The 22,516-nt window shown below is 51.5% G+C and overlaps 3 protein-coding genes across 28 annotated transcripts in view; all 3 read left to right on the top strand.

The window, feature by feature from the left end:
- The window catches only part of LOC105493794 (G protein-coupled receptor 173), a 32,748-nt gene extending 25,083 nt beyond the window's left edge, over positions 1 to 7,665 (top strand). Inside the window, exon 2 of one of the 3 annotated variants that reach the window (XM_011761730.3) lies at positions 3,543 to 7,665. In XM_011761730.3, the coding sequence (XP_011760032.1) occupies positions 3,640 to 4,761 (1,122 nt within the window). In that variant the 5' untranslated portion in view covers positions 3,543 to 3,639 and the 3' untranslated portion in view covers positions 4,762 to 7,665. Of the gene's footprint in view, positions 1 to 3,025 lie in introns of all 3 variants that reach the window. The other 2 variants (XM_011761729.3, XM_071088972.1) reach the window with 2 other exon arrangements.
- Positions 7,666 to 9,431: 1,766 nt separating this feature from the next.
- Positions 9,432 to 15,725, top strand: LOC105493793 (TSPY like 2). 2 transcript variants are annotated; one of them, XM_011761728.3, is made up of 7 exons: positions 9,446 to 10,438; positions 11,720 to 11,797; positions 11,931 to 12,042; positions 12,127 to 12,272; positions 12,400 to 12,494; positions 12,804 to 13,486; positions 14,958 to 15,725. In XM_011761728.3, the coding sequence occupies exons 1-7, from the start codon at positions 9,632 to 9,634 to the stop codon at positions 15,122 to 15,124; spliced, it is 2,088 nt and encodes a 695-aa protein (XP_011760030.1). In that variant the 5' UTR covers positions 9,446 to 9,631; the 3' UTR covers positions 15,125 to 15,725. The 2 variants fall into 2 exon arrangements, with proteins under 2 accessions (XP_011760029.1, XP_011760030.1); XM_011761727.3 differs by lacking the exon at positions 14,958 to 15,725 and having other exon boundaries at positions 9,432 to 10,438; positions 12,804 to 14,948.
- Positions 15,726 to 21,309: 5,584 nt separating this feature from the next.
- The window catches only part of LOC105493789 (KANTR integral membrane protein), a 118,665-nt gene continuing 117,458 nt past the window's right edge, over positions 21,310 to 22,516 (top strand). For 7 of the 23 annotated variants that reach the window (XR_011618163.1, XR_011618155.1, XR_011618151.1 and 4 more), the window contains exons 1-2: positions 21,330 to 21,505; positions 21,621 to 21,695. The gene's annotated coding sequence lies outside the window, so the exon portion shown is untranslated. Of the gene's footprint in view, positions 21,506 to 21,620; positions 21,696 to 22,516 lie in introns of all 23 variants that reach the window. The other 16 variants (XR_011618166.1, XR_011618165.1, XR_011618160.1 and 13 more) reach the window with 12 other exon arrangements.

The raw sequence follows: 22,516 nt of genomic DNA, 5'->3' as shown, positions 1-22,516 counted from the left end.
GGGTTGCTGTCTGAGGGTGTCCACAGCAGTAGACTGTTTATGGGGGGAGGAGGTGTGCAGGTGTCTGGGCTCGAGCAGGTATGCGCGTGTTCTGTGTTTGCACGCGTCTTGAGCCTCAGCTGGGCCCGGGCTGCGGCTGCCAGTCTGCGGAGGAAGACCCTCTCCTCACTTGTTTGTAACATGTCCCGAGCTTTCCCAGGGTTTTGTTTGTTTGCGGCTATTGTTTCGGGGGATGTGGGAGTTTTTGTTTTATCTTTAGCTTTTGTTTTCACTGAGACTCAGGGCTACGCAGCATTATCCACCTTCTCGGTCTTAGTGTGGCTCTCCGTGTCTCCCTCTCTATCTCCGTCTTTATTTCTGTCTCTGTCTCTTATCTGTCTCCAGCGCCCCTCTCTTATCTCTGCCCCACCCCACCCCATCTCTGTTTTTCTTTCTTTCATGGCATTAGCCCTCTCCCTGCTCTCCTTTTCTCTCTCTTGCGCTCTCTCTCTCTCTCTCTCTCTCTCTCTCTGTCTCTATTTCTCTCCCTTCTCTGTCTGGCGTGCTGGTTTCTGTGTGTGTCTCTGTCTCTTTTTTCTCACTCTCATTTTCACCCTTCTTCCCCTTTCCGTCTCTCTCTTCCTCTCTGTATGTAAGGACCCTTTCTCTGTTTCTTTCTCTGTCTCTTTCTCCCTCCTATGTCTCCATCTGTCTCTGTCACACACACCTCTCTCTCCTTCTCTCTCTCTGTATCTCTCTGGCCTCTCTCTTACATTCAGTCTCTCTCTGTCTTTATCCTTTTCCCTCTGCCTCCCCTCCAGGTAAAAGAGAGAGAGAGAGTGTGTGTGTGTGTGTGTGTGTGTGTTTACATTCACCCAGCTGTGGGCTGTTCCACAGTCTGAGGGGGCTGTCAGGCCTTGAAGGGCTGAAAGGGAGCCCACCAACCCCATTTCTGCTCAGCCCCTGCCCTAGCACTTTCTAAGGGCTAGTTTGGCCTCCTGCCATGGGCTCTGAGATTTCAGGGTGCCATCAAAAAGCCTGGCTCGGGCACAGTGGCTCACGCCTGTAATCCCAACAATTTGGGAGGCCAAGGCGGGAGAATCATTTGAGGTTATGAGTTGGAGACCAGCCTGGCCAACATGACGAAACCCTGTCTCTACCAAAAATACAAAAATTAGCCAGACGTGGTGGCACGTGTGCTTGTAATTCCGGCTACTTGGGAGGCTGAGGCACGAGAATCACTTGAATCCGGGAGGCGGAAGTTGCAGTGAGCTGAGATTGTGCCACTGTACTCCAGCCTGGGCAACAGAGCAAGACTCTGTCTAAAAAAAAAAAAAAAAAAAAAGGCCAGGCCCCAGGTGGCAGGCCAGGCTGGATTGACCTGGAAAACATGCAGAGGGGAGACCTTTCCTGGGAGGGAAGGAATAGGAAGACATCCACTCAAGTTGCACCCCCTAATCCCAGCCCAGCCCCAGCCCAGCCCCAACAATCATCCTGAGCTTCCCCAGTTTCTGCCCAGTTGCCTCACTGCCTTCCCCCTGGGACCTGTGCTGTTACCTAGTCACATCCCCACACTCCCAGAGCTCTCCTCTTTCCCACAGCTCTCCTCTTTCCCACAGCTTTGCTGCGCTGCTCTCACTGCCAGGTGTACCCCGCAGGCTGCTCTTGTAGCGAATCCTGCCTGGATGTCTCCAGGGCGCCCTCTCTGACCCACAGTCCCAGTCCATTTAATCCCTCAATCAATTCATTTGATATATTGCCACTGAGAGCCTACCATGATGTGCTATGTAGTGTTCTTTCAGAGGAGAGTCAGTGAGTCTTTAACTCCTGCCTTTGTGGAGCTTTCATTCTGATAGGACAAGGCAGGCAATAAACCAAAATTTAAAAGTAAATTATATAGTGTGTTAGAAGAGAGAAATTCTAGGAAGCACAATAGGGAGAGTGGCATGGAGGGGGTATTATCTGACACCTGGATTGCTGCAGGGGCCTCTGAGTAGTCTTCCCTACTTCCATCTGCACCCCACATGACCCCTGCTCTTCACAACAGCAAGCGGGATTCTGTTCCATCCTAGATCATACCACATCTGGCCTCTGGTCAGAAGCCTCCCGTGACTCCCATCTCATTCAGAGGAAAAAGCCCTCGCCACAGCCTCCCCAATCTGACCTCACCACCTTTCTGACCTCACCTGCCACCACATTCCCCTGACTCACTGTGTTCCACCCACAGTGACTTCCTTGCTCTTCCTCAAACATGCCATGTAGAGTCCCACCTCAGGGCCTTTGCTCTGGCCGTTCCCCCTGCCTGAACTTCTCTTCCCCCAGATATCCACATGACTCACTCTCTCACCTCCCTTAGGTCTATGCTCAGATGACACCTCCTCCGTGAAGCCTCCCCTGTCCACCTCATCTAAAACTGCAGCATCTTCCCCACCCCTAGCACTTCCTATCTTCCTTCCCTCCTTTATGTTTATTCTTAGGAACTTATCATCATCTGACACACTATACTTCACCAGTGTCTCTTCTTTATTATCTAGAATGTCGGTTCCACAAGGGCCAGGATCTTTATCTGTGTTCAATACCTAGAACAGTGCCTGGTACACAGTAGATGCTTGATAAATATTTTTTCAGTGTATGAATGAATATGCACAAGCATACCTACATGTTTATAATCACACATACTTGCCTCCTGACCTAAAATAAAAACCAAAGTCCTCATCGTGGCCCACAGCCCTACACAATCTGGCCCCAAGGCACCTCTGCGACTTCACCTTCCACCACTGTCTCCCTTGTTCTCACCGTTCCTGCCGCACTCGTCTTCCTGCTGTTCCTCAAGCATACTAAACACATTCCCCATCATAAATAAAGAAATCTATTAAGTGAGTGGTACCAGCATTTTATGAACACATGAAAGAGAATAAAAATGAATGGGGTACACTGCATACAGGTTCAGTACTGTTTTATGAAACTTTTGGTTGTGTGTGTGCGTGTGTGTATGTATGTGTAGTGGGTTGTGATGTGAAATGTATTTTTTTACTATGGGTGACAGTAAAAAAAAGTCTGAACACAACCTTAGCGCTTTGCAAAGGGGGAGAAGAGCTGCACCAACATCCCTGCCCCACAGATCCACCAATGGAGGAAACAGGTAACCAAAGACATCCAGAGAAACGCAGCATCCTCACCTAACAAGGAGTGGGTAGGAGCAGGAGTGGTCTAGGGGCAGGGCCTGGCACCAGCCAGGGTATAATTGGGGAGGGCTCGTAGACACACTAACCCTGCCCTTTCTGTTTCTTCCTCATCTTTCCTTTCCATCTGTTTCTCATGGTCTCCTGTCTGTCTCTCTCTCCCCTCTCTTTCTCTCTCCTCGCTCTTTCTCATCCCCTCCATTTCTGTGTCAATCTCAATCCATTTATATCGGTGGCCACTTTTCTCTTTGTTCTATCTCTCTCTCTCTTTCCCACTTTGTCTCTGCACGCCTGTGTGTTTTTCTCCCTCTCTGTCTCTCTCTTGCCCTCATCTCTCTGTCTCTCTGTGTCTGTGTCTCCCCCGCTCATTCCCATTTGCAGGTGCAATGTAGCAGGACAACTCATGGAGCCCCCCCGGGCCCATCGAGTACCAGACTGGCTGACCCCGTAGGGTTGGCAGTAGCCCCTGACCCTCAGTATGGCCAACACCACCGGAGAGCCTGAGGAGGTGAGCGGCGCTCTGTCCCCGCCGTCTGCATCGGCTTATGTGAAGCTGGTACTGCTGGGACTGATTATGTGTGTGAGCCTGGCGGGCAACGCCATCTTGTCCCTGCTGGTGCTCAAGGAGCGTGCCCTGCACAAGGCTCCTTACTACTTCCTGCTGGACCTGTGCCTGGCCGATGGCATACGCTCTGCCGTCTGCTTCCCCTTTGTGCTGGCTTCTGTGCGCCACGGCTCTTCATGGACCTTCAGTGCACTCAGCTGCAAGATTGTGGCCTTTATGGCCGTGCTCTTTTGCTTCCATGCGGCCTTCATGCTGTTCTGCATCAGCGTCACCCGCTACATGGCCATCGCCCACCACCGCTTCTACGCCAAGCGCATGACACTCTGGACATGCGCAGCTGTCATCTGCATGGCCTGGACCCTGTCTGTGGCCATGGCCTTCCCACCTGTCTTTGACGTGGGCACCTACAAGTTTATTCGGGAGGAGGACCAGTGCATCTTTGAGCATCGCTACTTCAAGGCCAATGACACGCTGGGCTTCATGCTTATGTTGGCTGTGCTCATGGCAGCTACACATGCTGTCTATGGCAAGCTGCTCCTCTTCGAGTATCGTCACCGCAAGATGAAGCCAGTGCAGATGGTGCCAGCCATCAGCCAGAACTGGACATTCCATGGTCCTGGGGCCACCGGCCAGGCTGCTGCCAACTGGATCGCTGGCTTTGGCCGTGGGCCCATGCCGCCAACCCTGCTGGGTATCCGGCAAAATGGGCATGCAGCCAGCCGGCGGCTACTAGGCATGGACGAGGTCAAGGGTGAAAAGCAGCTGGGCCGCATGTTCTACGCGATCACACTGCTCTTTCTGCTCCTCTGGTCACCCTACATCGTGGCCTGCTACTGGCGAGTGTTTGTGAAAGCCTGTGCTGTGCCCCACCGCTACCTGGCTACTGCTGTTTGGATGAGCTTCGCCCAGGCTGCCGTCAACCCGATTGTCTGCTTCCTGCTCAACAAGGACCTCAAGAAGTGCCTGAGGACTCACGCCCCCTGCTGGGGCACAGGAGGTGCCCCGGCTCCCAGAGAACCCTACTGTGTCATGTGAAGCAGGCTGGTAGGCAGACAGGCAGAGAGAAGTTCATGGCCACCGTGATGGGGCCAATAGCAAGGGAGGGGTAGGGGCCCATACAGGAGTCCTCCTTTCTGAGCTCCAGCCCCAGCCCCTCGAACCACCTGTAATCTAGGCACCTTTTCCAACACCTCCCAAGGATGGAGGACTGGGCGAGGGACTGGGAAAGAGGCATATTTAGTTTTGTGGGGCCTATCTCCGCTGCCTCCTTCTCCACTTCTGCAATCTCATTCCCTCTCTCTCTCTCTCTCTGTCTCTCTCTCTCTCTCTCTCTCTCTCAGAAGTGACAATTCAGAAAAGAAAAGAAAACTGAGAATGCAGGTTTTTCTACTAACAGCTGAGGAGACAGGCTTTCTTACTTTAATGTCTCTCCTTCTGACACTGTCCAGAAGGGAGAAATTTGTCCTGTAAAATAGACTTCCAGAGCTCTTTTGCCCCCTCTGCTCCCACGCACCCTCCCCTTCCAAGTCCTTTAGCAAGGCCTGGATGTTTAGGGAGAAAGTGGTCCAAGGCTGCTGACAAGAGGGACCAAAGGGGGTGCTGGGTTCCCAGGGAGCAGGGATGTTTAATTACTATGTCATGTGCAATGTTGTTTTAGGCCAACCCTTGCCCCAAGCCCAGTCTCCTCTCCCTCCCCACCATGTCCAGACCTTCCAAATGGTTCTTGTGCATCTGTTGGAGAAGTCAAGGGAGTAGGGAGAAGGGCCCCAAGGATGGGCCCAGGTTAGGTGAAGAGTAGGATGTGAGCTGAACTCCTCGAATTGAAGAGACCTACACTTGGTCACATTCTCTCACGCTGCCTTCAGGATCCCCAGCCCCCAACTCTTCTTCCTGAGGATGGAAATCCACTCCAGCCCCACTAGGACTGATGTGGGTGCCATACAGACAGGAGCGGCCCACCAGGGAAGTGTAGGGAGGAAGCTGAATATCCCAGAGTAGCTGGACCACAAAGACTTGGGTCAGAGCCGATTTCAACCCCAAAATTGTCTCTTGGGTTCACCCTACTCTTCTGAAAATGAAAATTTGTTTGGGGCCTTGGTAACCGATAGTGGTACAAACTCCAAGGCACTGTGGACTTGAGTCCATTCCTATCTGACCTCTTTTTGTCCCCCTCAAGCCTCAAGGGCCTCAAGCCCCTCCTTAGTAGCCCTTGGCCGACCGGGCCCTGAGCCCCAAACATCCTTTTTCCCAACGACCCTCCTTCCACTTCCTTCCCCCACCCTTACCTACACCCAAAGTGGAGCAGACTGCAGCCAGATTCTCCAGGTGGGAGATCCAAGCCTCCCTCCCGGGGGTGGAGTCCACTCTGGGCTTACTTCGAGGCCTGTTCTGTGGATTGGTGAGCCAAGCTGGCACTCCTTGCCCTGGTCTTACCTAGGTTCTCTGTCCCCCTCTCACTTCCTGTGGGGCCGGAATCTGTATTTATCCATCCCCCTTTCCCTTCTTTATAGAAGTCCCTGTCCTAAACTCCCTCCCTACCCCAAGAGAGCCCCAGAACTGGGGAAGCCTGACCCATACAGAATGGGGAGGGCACTCTAGGCAGGAGAGACATTAATGAGCCTGGCTGCGGAGTGGCCCTGGAAAGGCAGGCCAGAATGGCTGAGAGGCCGGGAGTGGGGGAGCCTGTTCTCTCAGCAATAGTGATGGGGGTGCCTTTCCGAGGGGGTGGGGTGGGAAGACCAAGGGGGTGGGGGGTAGATAGGGTGCATTCAGGAGGGTTTTCCTCCATTTCTTTTTTCTAACTGCCTGGATTCACCATTGGATTTTGTAAATGGAAAAACTGAAATGAACAATGCTATATTGGATGTTTTCTCTTTCTGACTGTGTGTGTGTGTGTGTGTGTGTGTGTGTGTGCATGTGCATGTGTCCTGTCTGTGTGACCACATGTGGAGAGACATGATTGAGTGATAGTGTGTGTCTGTGTGACTTTGTGTGGGGAGGCACTCCTGAGGAAAACTTGCCCGGTGCACACACGTAAGCAAATGCCTGTATATGGGGACATATACAGCATGTGCATGCATGCACACACACAAACACACACACACACACACACCACAGTTGAGAGGAGACAAACTAGAGTATGTGCCCATGGTAGGAAATAGAGTGGTCAATAGATGGATCTTGGAAACTGTACATAGGTAGGTAGCAAGAGGGTAGATTCCCATCTCACAAGATGGGTCTCCCTTGGCCCAGGCCCTGAGCACTGGAGGGCTGGGGCCGCCAGAGTACTTGAGAACCTCATCTCCTCACAAAGCCTGTAGCTCCATCTCAACCCCGTCTCAGTCTCCTTTCCAAACTCAAACAAGGTGTTCCTAAAATTGGACCACCATGGAGAATGGGGACTGGGAATTGAGGATCAAATACGAGTGAAACTGATGGGATTAGGAAATGCCCCTCACAAAGTAATGGCTTCTGGAAGGACCGCTCAGTCTGGGATGGGAGCCCTTCCTAGGGGCCACTGTATGCAGCTGGGACTTTGGTCAGCTTTGACCAAATTTAGAGGGAGGGATGTCATGGGGAAAAAAAAAACCCAAGCCCAGGAGTCTACCCAGCCAGCCTGCTCCCTAGACAGTGAATTACTATCTATTTATTCTCTCAGGTGCACAGAATTGAGTTGACCATACTCCTCAGTTCTTGGCACACTGTATCATCATTGGTCCATGTGAGGCCCTTTTATTTTTTTGTCTTCAGTTTTGTCCCCTTCATCACCCATTCCTGATTCCATCCTCCCCACCCGCTACATAGGCACCCACTCTCGTGTATTTAACGTATGTCCTTCCAATCCACCGTTCATGTGTTCATTTACATATATGTGTATCTGTGAAAAATGTATGGTATTGCTGTGTGTTTTAATTTACATAAACAGTATTGTACTATAAATCTTGTTCTGTTTCTTTTTTCACTCAACATTCTGTCTTTGAGAGATCCAACCATGGATGCCGTTGCAGCCATGTTGCCGTATATAGATCTAATTCATTGTAGTGGTCCATCTTAAACATATATCACGTTTTTCTTATCCACTCCCCTGATGATGAATCCCTAGGTCTCCTCTCTGCTCCGCGACAAGGTTGCAATGGGCAGTTACCTACACCTCTCTTTAGGGATGCCTAATTTAGGGGAGAGAAAACTGAAGCTCAGAGAAGGGCAGTGATTTGGTTAAGGTTACAAAATGAGGGGCACACCCATGATGTGAATCCCAGCACCAAAGCCAGCCCTCCACCACCATGCCTCACAAAAGACCATCCATCTCTGGTTTAAAAAGAAAAATCTTAAAATACAGCATACACTGAGGAAAGGGAGAGGAAAGGATGGAAAGGGGGAGAAGAGACAGAAAGTGCTAGAAAATTCTAGCAAAAGAGCTGAATCACAATCATTTTTATGACGCAGAGGAAGTTACTTGTGTGTGTGATTATTATTTGTAGGGCCATTTTGCGGAGATGGAAAACGCCACGTCAAAATCTGGCCCCCAAACCAAACACCCTGGGTGTCTAAATTGCAGGCGCAGGCGGTAGGGCAGCCCGAGCCCCCGAGGAGCGACGGCAGAGTTCATCCAGGGGGCAAACGTGGGGGGTGGGGGAAGGGGCAGAAGTGGAAGGTGGGGGAAGAGGCAGAAGCGGTGGGGGGTTGAGGGAAGGGGCAGAAGCGGGGGATGGAAGGGGCAGAAGCAGGGGTGTGGGGGGTGAGGGAAGGGGCAGAAGTGGGGTGATGGGGGAAGGGCAGAAGCGGAGAGTGGGAGGGTGAAGGAAGGGGCAGAAGCGGGGGATGGGGGCAAGGAAAGGGGCAGAAGCGGGGGGTGGGAGTGAAGGGGCAGAAATGGGATAGGGGAAGGAGCAGAGGTGGAGGGAGGGAGGGTGAGGGAAGGGGCAGAAGCGGGGGGTGGGGGTTGAGGGAAAGGGCAGAAGTAGGGGGTGAGGGAAGGGACAGAGTTGGGGGATGGGGGGTCAGAAATAGGGAATGCGGGAAGGGGCAGAAGCGGGGGGTGAGGGAAGAGGCAGAAGCGGGGGCGGGGGGAAGGGGCCGAAGCGGGAGATGGGGGAAGGGGCAGAAATGGGGGGTGGGGGAAGGGGGAGAAACGGGGGGTGGAGGAGTGGAGGAAGGGGCAGAAGCGGGGATGGAAGAAGGGGCAGCAGTGGGGGATGGGAGAAGGAGCAGAAGCGGGGGTGGGGGAAGGGGCAGGAGCCGGGATGGGGGAAGGGGCAGAAGCGGGGGTGGTGGAAGGAGTTGAAGGAAATGGGGGAAGGGGCAGATTTTAAAAGTGCGTAGTTGCTGAGGGGAGGGGGGCGGGGGGAACGATAACGAGGCTCTCCCAATTTCATGTGAGCACATCCTGCTCAGCGCCTGCGTTTGTTTTTCGTCTCGTTTTTTGCTCTTCAGAACCACTGGTACTTTTCCCATTGGATAAAACGCTGAGAGGGTGAGGGAGAGGGGCTTCTTCCCCAGCTTTCCTCGCAGCCAATCGCCCTGCAGTTTCCCTCCCGTCGCTGGGGGAGTCAGCCCGTTGATTGGCGGGCCCGAGGGGAGCCAATCGGAAACTGATGATGTGTGGTGTTGGCAAGCAGATTGCGTGAGAGCGGGCAGGGGTCGCGGGAGCGCGAGCGCCGCCGCGGCGGCCGGCAGCCAATGGCCAGGCCGAGCGGATCCCTGCGTCAGCAGCGGGCGGGGCCTCGGCGATTGGCGCGGAGGGAGTAGAGCGGGCGCTGTGGGAGGGAACGCCAGAGCGAGGTGGTGAGGAGAGCTGGTTGCGTGAGTCTCCGCAGCTCCGCTTCCCGGTGCGACTAGCGGCAGCGACGCAGCTAAAAGCGAAGGGGCGAGTGCGAGTCCCTTGAGCTGTACGAGCGCGGTCGCCATGGACCGCCCAGATGAGGGGCCTCCGGCCAAGACCCGCCGCCTGAGCAGCTCCGAGTCTTCACAGCGCGACCCGCCCCCGCCGCCGCCGCCGCCGCCGCTCCTCCGACTGCCGCTGCCTCCACCCCAGCAGCGCCCGAGGCTCCAGGAGGAAACGGAGGCGGCACAGGTGCTGGCCGATATGAGGGGGGTGGGACTGGGCCCCGCGCTGCCCCCGCCGCCTCCCTATGTCATTCTCGAGGAGGGGGGGGTCCGCGCATACTTCACGCTCGGTGCTGAGTGTCCCGGCTGGGATTCTACCATCGAGTCGGGGTATGGGGAGGCGCCCCCGCCCACGGAGAGCCTAGAAGCACTCCCCACTCCTGAGGTCTCCGGGGGGAGCCTGGAAATCGATTTTGAGGTTGTGCAGTCCGGCAGTTTTGGTGGAGAGGGGGCCCTAGAAACCTGTAGCGCAGTGGGGTGGGGGCCCCAGAGATTAATTGACCCAAAGAGCAAGGAAGAGGCGATCATCATAGTGGAGGATGAGGATGAGGATGAGCAGGAGAGTATGAGGAGCAGCAGGAGGAGGCGGCGGCGGAGGAGGAGGAAGCAGAGGAAGGTGAAGAGGGAAAGCAGACAGAGAAATGCCGAGAGGATGGAGAGCATCCTGCAGGCACTGGAGGATATTCAGCTGGATCTGGAGGCGGTGAACATCAAGGCAGGCAAGGCCTTCCTGCGTCTCAAGCGCAAGTTCATCCAGATGCGAAGACCCTTCCTGGAGCGCAGAGACCTTATCATCCAGCATATCCCAGGCTTCTGGGTCAAAGCAGTATCCTTCTAATCGATACTCCATGGATCAGAAGCCCGTGACAAGAAAGGGGGAGGTGGGGGAGGGACAGAAAAGGTAAAGGGGGTGGAGGAGAGCCAGAGGTGGGCGTGAGCCCCCTATCGGAAGACGGATTAGACTGGGTGGAAGAGGGATGGAAGGAGGAGGGCAGAACAGCAGAGAAGCTGGACTGGAGATGATGAAGGGACGGGGAGGGGGGGACGCAGGGGACGGGGGGGGGGGGGTACAGGGGGGTATAAAAACTGGACCACAGATGGGAAAGGGGGAAGAGAAGGAACATAGCATTAAAAAAAGGATAACATGATAAAAAGGAGGAGGGCGGTAAAGGGGCACACAGCAAAAAAATTGGACTAGAGATGGTGAAAGGAGGAGGGGAGGGGCACGTAGAAGATCAACTGACTCAGAGACCTTGAAGAGGGAGGGGAATGGCACACAGCAGAGAAACTACGCAGAAAGGGTGCCTGAGCCATACAGGGCTCTGTAAATCTAGATCTCTGCTTAAGATACTAGGAGACCCCAATCCTGGCTGGAGTGCCTTGCATTGGAGGGAAACGGGCTAGAGAGGGGCTGGAGCCCCTGAAAGGTCAAGAGAGGGAGTGTCTAGGTATAGAGAAAAAGGAGTTAAATGAAGGAAAGGGGAGAGTAGATGGACACCTACACATACATGTAACAGGAACATAAATGTAACATTCTAATAGAATTATGTGGATACAGACCCTTAGCGCCCTCATACAAAACAGCACATGGTAAGAGGCCCTTAGCACCCAGGCATACAATGTCATTTAGACATAGGACCTCAGCTCCTAGACACAGTATTATGTGACCACAGGTCCTCAGCATGTAGACACATGGCATCACTTGACCACAAGCCATCAGAGCCATTCACACATCATGTAGACATGGACCTTCAACACCCATACATACAACATCATGTGACCACAGGCCCTCAGCAGTCAGATACAGCATCACTTGGACGTGGGCCTTCAGCCCCCAGACGTGCATTTTGTGAACACAAGCCTTCAGCACCCAGAGACATATACCACATGCACATAGATTTTCAATACCCTGCAGGGCCACCTAACATAGAGGTTTATCATGGGAATAAGTATGGGTTATGTCCCATGACTCACTTGCTTCATACATACAACATAAACACAGAAGGAATCCTCCTGCTCCAGCCTCTCTTACTGTGCCCTCCCTGGCCTTCCCTCCCTCCCTTTCACGGAATAGTCAATCCTTGACCTAAACTGCTCCACTCATCAGTTCCTCAACCACCCCAGAATTTCAATTTTGATCAACCGTCGTGATGAAGACATTTTCCGCTACTTGACCAATCTGCAGGTCAGGCCAGAGAGACATTTTTTAGTAGGATCGGGTAACAAATCTGGTTATTGGAGGTGAGGGGAGGTGGGTGGGAAGGGCCATGGTGTGTGGGGGGGGAGACAGATTCCACCATCACCCCCACCTGGAGCAGGTACAGGATCTCAGACATATCTCCATGGGCTACAAAATGAAGCTGTACTTCCAAACAAACCCCTACTTTACAAACATGGTGATTGTCAAGGAGTTCCAGCGCAACCGCTCGGGTAAGAGGCAGTCCCAGAGTAAATCCATGTCCCCCCCAATCTGTCCTTGTTTTGTCCCATCTCCATAGCCTTCTTTGTCCCTAGGCCGGCTGGTGTCTCACTCAACTCCAATCCGCTGGCACCGGGGCCAGGAACCCCAGGCCCGCCGTCATGGGAACCAGGATGCGAGCCACAGCTTCTTCAGCTGGTTCTCAAACCATAGCCTCCCAGAGGCTGACAGGATTGCTGAGGTGGGGCCCTTCCTGGCATCACCAGAGAAGGCCTTGCTAGGCTTGTTCCTGGGTGCGTGGGGAATTAAGAGTAGGATCTGGAGCTTGTACTAATGGCTGTCTTATCTCTTCTCCCCTTTTTCAACAGATTATCAAGAATGATCTGTGGGTTAATCCTCTACGCTACTACCTGAGAGAAAGGGGCTCCAGGATAAAGAGAAAGAAGCAAGAAATGAAGAAACGGTAATGAGGGGTTTGGTGGCTGAGAGGTGGTTTGTTGGGGATGGGGCAAAAACTAGTGTAACACAGGATTTATGGAGCCAAAGGGACCTTTGAGATAATCCCAGTGGAATATGTTTTACAAGTGGGAAATCATGTCCAGAAATGGCTTGAGGTTACACAGTCAGGGGCAGAAGTGGGACTTTACCCACCCTAGCCCCATCCCTGGGATCCCTTATAGCCTACTGCTTCCCCTAGTTACTCTCCACCTTTGAGTGCTATGGGTACTCCTCCTCCCACCAACCCCATACTCAGCTACAGCCTTTCCTACAGTAAAACCAGGGGCAGATGTGAGGTGGTGATCATGGAAGATGCCCCTGACTATTATGCAGTGGAAGACATTTTCAGCGAGATCTCAGACATTGATGAGACAATTCATGACATCAAGATCTCTGACTTCATGGAGACCACTGACTACTTCGAGACCACTGACAATGAGATAACTGACATCAATGAGAACATCTGCGACAGCGAGAGCCCTGACCACGATGAGGTCCGCAACGAGACCACTGATAACAACGAGAGTGCTGATGACAACGAAACCACTGACAACAATGAGAGTGCAGATGACAACAATGAGAACCCTGAAGACAACAACAAGAACGCTGATAACAACAAAGAGAACCCTGACAACAACAAGCACACTTACGGCAACAACTTCTTCAACGGCGGCTTCTGGGGCAGCCATGGCAACAACCAGGACAGCAGCGACAGTGACAATGAAGCAGATGAGGCCAGTGATGATGAAGATAATGATGGCAATGAAGGTGACAATGAGGGCAGTGATGATGATGGCAATGAAGGTGACAATGAAGGCAGCGATGATGACGACAGAGACATTGAGTACTATGAGAAAGTTATTGAAGATCCCTTTGACAGGGATCAGGATGACTACGAGGATGTGATAGAGATCATCTCAGACGAATCAGTGGAAGAAGAGGAGGGCATTGTGGAAGGTGAGCTAACCCCTGCCCCCAACCCTTGTCTTCCGTCTTCTTTTCTTTCAGAGCAAGCCTGGCCAAGGACAGGGTATCAAGGCATGAACACAATCTGCTTTCATGGAGGAAAGAAAAAGCATTCTGAGCAACTTTTTAAACAAAGGAAGTCCAGTGAACATTTAACTTAAAAATGTAACAAAACCCTAAAAAATCATTTTAGTTCCAGGTGATGGGTAGATGGTTGTAACATCGAAAGATGAAGAGTACACAGAGATAGGAGACAGTGGGTGGAAAACTAAAAAGGACACTTCACATCGAGGTGGGGGAGTGGCAAAACACAGTGCATTTCAGCACAGTCTGTACCCAGCCTTGGCCTTTGGCGAATTCCCAGGCTTGTGCTGGGAGCAGAGCATGAAGTGAACAGTGTGCTCTCTGAGCCCAGAAAAGGGTGCAGCCAGTTCTACCTCAAGAGTTGGGGGAGGGGGGCGGGGTAGAGCTAGAGGAAGAAGGTGACATCTGAATTGGAGGCTGCATTCACACTGAGGCGCATTATGGAGCATTCTCAGTGGAGTGGATCATGTGAACAAGGACTTGGAAGGGTGAAAATGCATGGTATGTTGGGCAGGGTTTCCAAAATTACGTCCTGAGGATCATTCACCAGATCCGAAAGCTGCTTCCCACAAAAGGTTTCAGTGGTCGTATATGTTGGACAAGTACTACATACAATAATGCCCTCTTGTAGAGTCACATTAGCACCTTAAAGGCTCTGAGAACAACATCAGAATTATAAAGATGCTGAGAAGTACTCAGATGGGAGGTGGAAGGGGCAGGAAAATCAACCACTCTTGGGTTTTTTTTTTTTGGCCACGGGGTCCCTGGCAAACTTCCACTGAGGGCAAGGCCAGGGCACTAAGGGAAGAGGTATTAAATGAATGTGGAGCCTCAATCTAGTCGTGTTCAGGTAGGAGAGGGAAACGGATTCTCAGTTCTCTTCGCCTCCCACCTGATGGCATCTCTCCTCTCAGAGAAGGGGAGGCAGAGCTGTCTGCCCAGCCCTAAGGGTGGGAGTGGGGGTGGGGAATTGGGTTGAAGAACACAGACTGGGGCCTGTTTGGATCAGGACTGGGGGAAAGGAGCAAGGAAGCTGCCTGGAGATGAATAGGTTTATTCAGCTGAGGTCGGAGCTCAGGAAGAGACACACATTGATGAGTACAAGGGGGAGAAAAAGCTACTATCAGAGATGTATCAGTTTTGACTGGACGGAAGCAGGGAGCCCACACTGCCTACCTGCCTCCCTCCAACTCCCTCATTCTGTGGGCTTATGAATATACCCACACACACTTTTGGCTGTTTGTTCCAAGCAGAGGCACTCGGCAAGTTGTCCCAGGCCCTACAAGCCCTGGCTATGGGCTCTGTTCCCTTTTAGAGTGGCACCTATCTGCTCATCTAACTGCCTTCTTCCATTTCTCCTTCCTTCTCCCCTATGCAGGCATCGAGCAAGATGAAGACGTCTATCAGGAGGAAGGAAACTATGAGGGGGAAGGAAATGAAGATGTCTGGGAAGAAGGGGAAGATTCAGACGACTCTGACCTGGAGGATGTGCTTCAGGTCCCAAACGGTTGGGCCAACCCGGGGAAGAGGGGGAAAACCGGATAAGGGTCTTGCCCTTTTGGGGATTATCTCTCTGTATCCCCCACCCCCTATCCCATTTGCCCTCTTCCTCAGCTAGGGCCACGCGGCCCCACATTGCACTTCTGGGGGGTGACCGACTTCGTACACGGGTTTAAAGTTTATTTTTATGGTTTAGTCATTGCAGAGTTCTTATTTTGGGGGGAGGGAAAGGGGGCTAGTCCCCTTCTTTTGGCCCTCCGCCCCCGCAGGCTTCTGTGTGCTGCTAACTGTATTTATTGTGATGCCTTGGTCAGGGCCCCTCTACCCACTTTCTCCCAGTCAGTTGTGGCCCCAGCCCCTCTCCTTGTGCTGTGTGGAGTGGACACCCTGACCCCCGAAGCGGGGAGGGTTGCTGTGGCCTTCGTCACAGCCGCGCAGTGCCCTTGTAGGCGCTGCTGCCACCCTCCTCTCCCAAGTTTTCTCCGTCCCTCTCCTCTTTGCGCCGCGCCGCTAGCCCGCCTCGGTGTCTATGCAAGGCCGCTTCGCCATTGCGGTATTCTTTGCGGTATTCTTGTCCCCCCTCCCCCAGAAGGCTTGCCTCTCCCCGTGGACCCTGTTAATCCCAATAAAATTCTGAGCAAGTTCAGAGTGCCCCTTCGAGTCTTTTGTTTCGCCTGGTGCCCCGGCCCCAGTGGTCAGTTTCCCCCAGGCCGACACGTAGCCGCCTGGCCTACGCAGTAGCCTGCAACATGTTAGTTGCGGGGGTTTGGTGGGTGGGGGGGCGAGCTCAGCCAGGCCGCAGAGGCGTTGCGTCAGACCAATGCGGATCATCCTGGCCAATGGCAGGGCGAAGCTGAGGAAGCCCCTCCTCCTCCTGGCGTCCGCAGCAGACCCAGCCAGGTAGCAAAGGGCTTCCCACGCCTTCCACTGTGGCGCATGCGCATAGAGAAATCCTGCGCCCTAGAACATCGATTTATCAGTGATTCATCTTTTAATTTATAGTGCGTCAAACCTTTCCTCGGGCCTAGAGTGAGCGGGGCCTGGGGGAGCCAAAGGAATTCATTTTCCTCATTCGCATTTAGTAAAAATAAAACAAAAAACGACTTCGGTCCGGATATCACAACCCAATTATACAGGAGCGCTCTCTTGCCTTTGGGAGGGGGTGCAGAGTCCCTGGAGCTGGGCTTGGGGAAGACGGCAGGAGAAGATAGCTCAGGCAGAGAAGTATCCGTAGAGATAAAGGAAAAACAAAGGGAAATTAACTATGTAACTGTGCGAAGGGATGGAAACGTAGGGAGTTGGACATCTGAAAAACGGGCTTTATCTGGGAGACCTTGGAAAGGCTGAGTTATATTAAATTTAGATACATAAATTTTATCTCGGTGGGCGCCAGAAGTATTTCCCAGATTTGTTCTGGATCACAATAACTTTTATTCAGACATCCGAGTCGGTCTTTTATAACATATCTCCCGAACTTTCCATCCAACGCCTTTATTTTGCTGGAAGGCTTCAGAGATGGTTAGATTTGCGTTTTAGAGAATGCCCTCTGCTGGCTGCCAGGAGAACGGACTGGAAGAAAGGAGAGCAGTAAGGAAATAGACGCTAGACCTCAGGTGGGACTGGCAAGATGGGGGCGGATTTGAGAGGTTTTTAAAATAAACTTAATTTCAGAATAGTTTTAAATTTACAGATTTATTGTGAAGATAACAGAGAAGTCCCGTATGCCCCACAGCCAGTTTTCCTTAACAGTTTACATTAGTGTGATATATTCGTCGCAATTAATGAACCAATATCAGTACATTATTATTAACTAAAGTCCATACTTTATTCCAATTTCCTTAGTTTTAACTTAATGGCCTTTTTCTGTTCCAGGATTCCATCCAGACTAGCACACTACATTTAGTCATCTTGTCTCCTTAAGCTCCTCTTGGCTATGACACTCTCTCAGGCTTTCCTTGTTTTTGATGATCTGGAGTCATTTGAGGAGTACTGGTCAGGTATTTTATAGAATGTCCCTTAATCAGGATTTGTCTGATGTTTTCTCTCATGATTAAACTGAGGATATGAGTTTGGGGAAGGAAGACCACAGAAGTCAAATGTCATTCTCACTAGATCCTATCAAGGGCATGTACTATCAATATGATTTACCACTGTTGATGTTAACTTTGATCACCTGGCTGAGGTAGTGTCCGTCAGGTTTCTCCACTGTAAAGCTACTCCTCTTTCTCTTTTTCCATGCTGTACTCTTTGGAAAGAAGCCAAGTAAGTGCAGCCCGTGCTTAGGGAATGAGGAGTTATGCTCCATTTCTATGCTCCATTTCCTTGAGAGGGAAGTATGTACATAAATTAATTGGAATTATTCTGCAAGAGCAATTTGTCTGTTCTATGAGAGCTTTTAAGATGTTGGACTCGACAGGCTTTAGATATGGAAGGAGAGGGATTGAGAGGAGTCAAGATGACTGCCACGTTGGTGTGAGACCTTTGGCAAGGCCCCTTCCCTCTCTGGGCCTCCTCTGTGAGATGGTTGGAATACCAGATCCTTGACTTGTCTCTCCAATGATTCTGATAAATGTTTTGAGGGGGACAGGATGGAGGCTTTGATGTGCTGTCAGAGGTGGGTAGGGAGGACTGAGGCTCAGAAAATAGAATGTCTTGCCTAAAGTAACGCAATACCTCAAGGCCAGAGCTAAGAGTGCAGGATCCTAGAGAAAACAGACATCTACATGCAATATCTGGAGCCAACCCCAATAAGTATGTGGTGAAGAGGAGGGGAGGGGAAAGCAGCAGGGGCAAAGGCAATGGAGTAGGCCAGGAAGAGGTCAGCCTGCCAAAGGATCCCAGCTAATCAGAGCCAGAGTCACCAGCCTGGTTACTCTTGCCTCAGTCTGACTTACCTCACAACATGACTCTCCTTGTCCTCTCTAGAGGGCCACAGTTTTCCCATCTATAAACTGAGGCTTATCGTGCTGGGGGATCAGTCCAGGAGAAGCGACCTGCCTAAGATCTCAAGACAGAGTCTAGCCTTGAAGCCGGTCTCTGAAGTCTGGCCTTCATTGTGCTCTTCCCTGATTCTTCTCTGTCCCCCAAATCAAATCCCCAGCCCCTCATCCTGGCATTTCGGACTCTTCTTCACCCACCCTATTATAGGGCCTCTGGTCTTCATCTTCAGGGATGCTCTTAATAGTCAATCATAGGATTCTAATATAGTTGGCCAGGGTGCTCATGTCCTTGGCTGAGCCATGTGAGGACAGGATGTTCTTTGCCCAGAGTAACATCTTGTTCCCTGTGCCCTCACTCTTCAGTCTGGACCTCCGAAAGGGAGGGCTGTTCTAGGTCTTTAAGGTCACATCTAGCTCCAAGATATTGTCTTCGCCGAAGGCCAGAGAAGACAGGCCCCATTGGCTGAGACCTTAAACAGAAACCAGGAGGATGAAGAGTCATGGGCCCAATGTGCCCTAGGGACTGTTCCCATGTTGAAACTACTTGTCTTCATATGCTTCCTAGCTTGCCCTCACTCCTTTGCAGCAGAGGGCCCTGCTCCTGGGTGGGAGGTTCCTGGGATTTCCTGGGACCAGACCTTTAAAGTGCCACCTACTTCTGTGAGCAGAATCAGATTGGCAGGGACAAAACTAGATTCAAGAATGTCCCTCCTTCTTAGGTGACCCAAAGGGCCGGCACTGGCTCCCCCAATTGGGGGTGTGCAGGATGGTTGGGAAGGAATTCTATTATTCATTCAGTAAACACTTACAAGTACCTACTGTGTGCCTGAAGTACTGAACTGGGTGACAGGAATACAGCAGGGAAACAAGATAGAGCAAGTCTTTTTGTTGTTGTTGCCCAGCCTGGAGTGCAGTGGCACAATCTCCGCTCACTGCAAGCTCTGCCTCCCGGATTCACGCCATTCTCCTGCCTCAGCCTCCCGAGTAGCTGGGACTACAGGCGCCCGCCACCACGCCTGGCTAATTTTTTGTATTTTTAGTAGAGACAGGGTTTCACCGTGTTAGCCAGGATGGTCTCGATCTCCTGACCTCGCGATCAGCCTGCCTCGGCCTCCCAAAGTGTTGGGATTACAGGCGTGAGCCACTGCGCCCAGGCTGATAGAGCAAGTCTTTTTCCTCCTGAAGCCTAGAGTTCAAGACAAATATTCTTAATATTTTTTGTGCCATGGACCCCTTTGGTAATCTAGTGAAGCCTATGGATCTTTTTCTTTTTCTTCTTTCTTTTTTTTTTTTTTTAGATGGAGTCTCACTCTTGTTGCTCAGGCTGGAGTTCTATGGCATGATCTTGGCTCACTGCAACCTCCACCTCCTGGGTTCAAGCAATTCTCCTGCCTCAGCCTCCCGAGTAGCTGGGATTATAGGCGCCCGCCACCACCCCCAGCTAATTTTTGTATTTTTAGTAGAGACAGGATTTCACCATGTTGGCCAGGCTGGTCTGGAACTCCTGACCTTAGGTGATTCACCCGCCTCCGGCCTCCCAAAGTTCTGGGATTACAGGCCTGAGCCACTACGCCCCACTGGACCTTTTCTCAGAAAAAAAAAACAAAAATCGCTTAAATTCATAAAATAAAATATCTAGAATTACAAAAGAAATTGATTACATTGAAATATAGTTATTAAAATATGGAAAAAGCAAATATGTGCTATAGTATAATCATATATGTACTCCCCATTAATCCATTAAATCATAAGATTTAATGGAGGGTCTAATGACTATCATGATTTCAAAATAATGATTGAAATTATATGATTTTCAAGAGATCGGCAACATCTATAATGTGATATGAAAATCTCTGATTTCTATTGGTGACAATCAGTACTGCTACTACTGCTGCTACTATGCCTAGTTACATTCTTTATTGAAAAATGCTAAATTTCAGTTAGAGGAGAGGGAAAATAAAGACGTAAATTTTTTTTTTTTTTTTTTTTTTTTTTTTTTTTTTTTTTTTTGAGACGGAGTTTCACCCTTATTGCCCAGGCTGGAGTGCAATGGTGCGATCTCGGCTCACCGCAACCTCCGCCTCCCAGGTTCAAGCGATTCTCCTGCCTCAGTCTCCCTAGTAGCTGGGATTACAGGCATGTGCCACCACGCCCAGCTAATTTTGTATTTTTAGTAGAGATGGGGTTTCTCCGTGTTGGTCAGGCTGGTCTCAAACTCCGACCTCAGGTGATCCGCCCGCCTCGGCCTCCCAAAGTGCTGGGATTACAGGCGTGAGCCATTGCGCCCGGCCATAAAGATGTAAATTTGTTTCCATCCAAATTCATGGGCTTCTCCAAACCCTGTCACCAGCCTCGATTAGAGGTCTGTAGAATACAAATTAAGAATTCTTGCAAATCGGAGGGTCCTTCCCATCTCTCCTTCCTTCTTAAACAACTTTCCTTTGGAAGACGAAAGTCTGGGTTTTATTCTGGGTCTTATTGCGCCGACTGCCGGCGGTCTACGGTGAGAAGCCGCAAAGACGGGACGGTGGTGGGGAGTGGTAGCGGGAAGAGGCCGGGCCGGAGCGCGCGAGGGGTGGGGCCTGGCTGTGTGACTTCAAGCCAGTCAGTTTGCCTCTCTGGGCCATAAGTTCTGCCCGCCTGAACACTGGGAAAGAATTGGGAGGAGAGAACTTAAATGTTTATGCCCCAGGCAACTGATTTATATATGTCCTCTCATTTAATCCTCACACATTGTGAGGAAAATTTTAAAACATCTTTCCATTACCAGATGGTTAAACTGAGGCTCCTAGCGAGGTTGTCACTTGACCAATGTCTCGGTAGGTATCAGGGACTGGTGGGTAACTCGCCACGTCCCCATAACCACCTCATCCTCCATGCATGGAATTAGGAACTCTGCTCACTTTGAGTGAGAGAAACCTGGCTTAGGAATCTCTGCAGGTGGGTGTGGAGCTGTGAGAAACTAGGGGCAGAATTGCGTCTCTTAGCAGAGCGGTGGCAGTGCAAGGTGGCTTATGGAGAGTAAAACGTCAAAGAAGCCAGGCAACTCGATTGTTCAATGACTTGGCGCCTGGCTGGGCTTCCGGCTTCGCGCCTGCGTATTGCCAATTAGCCCCCAGAAGCCCTGTCGAATAGACCAGCAAAGGACAATGACGAGCACTCCTTTCCTGGCCAATCCTATTAAAGGGTGGGCTTGGCTCCTTAACCAATCAAGGTCCCCCGAAGGGGCGGAGTTTTCCTCGGATTGGCTCTAAGCCTCGGGGGTAAAAATAAAGTGTTTCCATCCCCAGCCAATCCCTGGAAAGGCAGAAGGGTACTCCTCCAATGGGAGCCGGGGAGCCGTCTGTAGCGGCGTAGGCCCGTGCCCCTGCTCGCGCTGCAGCCCGTGGAAGGGTTGCGTCCAGTGTATCCTCCAGATCTTGCGGTAGTCCTCTCGTATCTGTGCGCGCGCGGGAGGGACAGCGGCGGCGACGGCCGGAGGTGTACGGTGAGAAGCCATAAAGACTGGGCTGTGGGGGGAGTGGCAGCGGGAAGAGGCCGGCCGGAGCTCGCCAGGGGTGGGGCCTGCGCGAGCTTTTACTTGGGCGGCCTCTCAATCCTAGGTCAGCGGGTTGCGGAGGATCGTGCGGGTAGCAAAGGGAGGCCGAGTGCGCCTGCGGCTCCCAGACGGCAAACGAGTGAGTACTCTGCGGAGCAGTCGGTGCCTGTTGCTGGCCTCCGTAGCCCCACTTCCCACCCTCAGTGTCTTTCGAAACGGTTCCATGCAGGTCTGCCGCTCACGTGATCATCTGCGTGCGTGTCTGTCTCTGCACCCCCTCTCCCATCTCTATCTCTTTCTGACTGTCCCACTTTTTGAGACGTAGTAGACATAAGATGCTGAATCCTGACCTGACCAGTTTAAACTAGCTATGAGACCTTGAGCTGTCTCCTTCACCAACCTGGGCCTCAGTTTCCTCATCTGTCAATTGGGGGTCTGATAATCTGTACCTGAGACAATTGCATGTGCGTTACTTTGCCCTGCACCCAGTCTTTAGAAAATTTTCAATAAATAATGACTATCTTGATTGAAAAGAATATTGTCTCTCTTGGTTTCTGTCTTTTCTCTGTCTCAGACCCTTCCTCCATTGGATCTTTCTGAATGCTTCTCCCTTTCTCTGTTACTGTTTTTCCTCTTTTTACCCGTCTCTTTCTCAACCCTAAGAGGTTAGAGGTGCATAGTTCATAGCAATTGGTTTACCCCCGAGGACATGAGCTTAGCCTGGGGCTCCGACCTGTTTTGTGGGTTAAAAAATGGAACCTGGCTTTGGGTTGCTTCTGGTCTCATTGAAGAGAGAACTATTTGCTCCCCAGCCTACTCTGTTAAACAAGTAGAGACACCCAAAGTGGGGAGCAACTTAGATTAAAAACCACTTTTTAATAACCCCTTATCCTATATGTTAGTCACCAGAAGAAGCCCACAGATCTCCTGGTTACATCTCCATACAGCCCTGGACATCCT

This window comes from Macaca nemestrina, chromosome X, assembly GCF_043159975.1.
Source record: "Macaca nemestrina isolate mMacNem1 chromosome X, mMacNem.hap1, whole genome shotgun sequence".
Taxonomy (NCBI): Eukaryota; Metazoa; Chordata; class Mammalia; order Primates; family Cercopithecidae; genus Macaca; species Macaca nemestrina.
The sequence above is the reverse complement of the archived record's forward strand: the minus strand, read 5'-3'. Positions and strand labels throughout refer to the sequence as shown.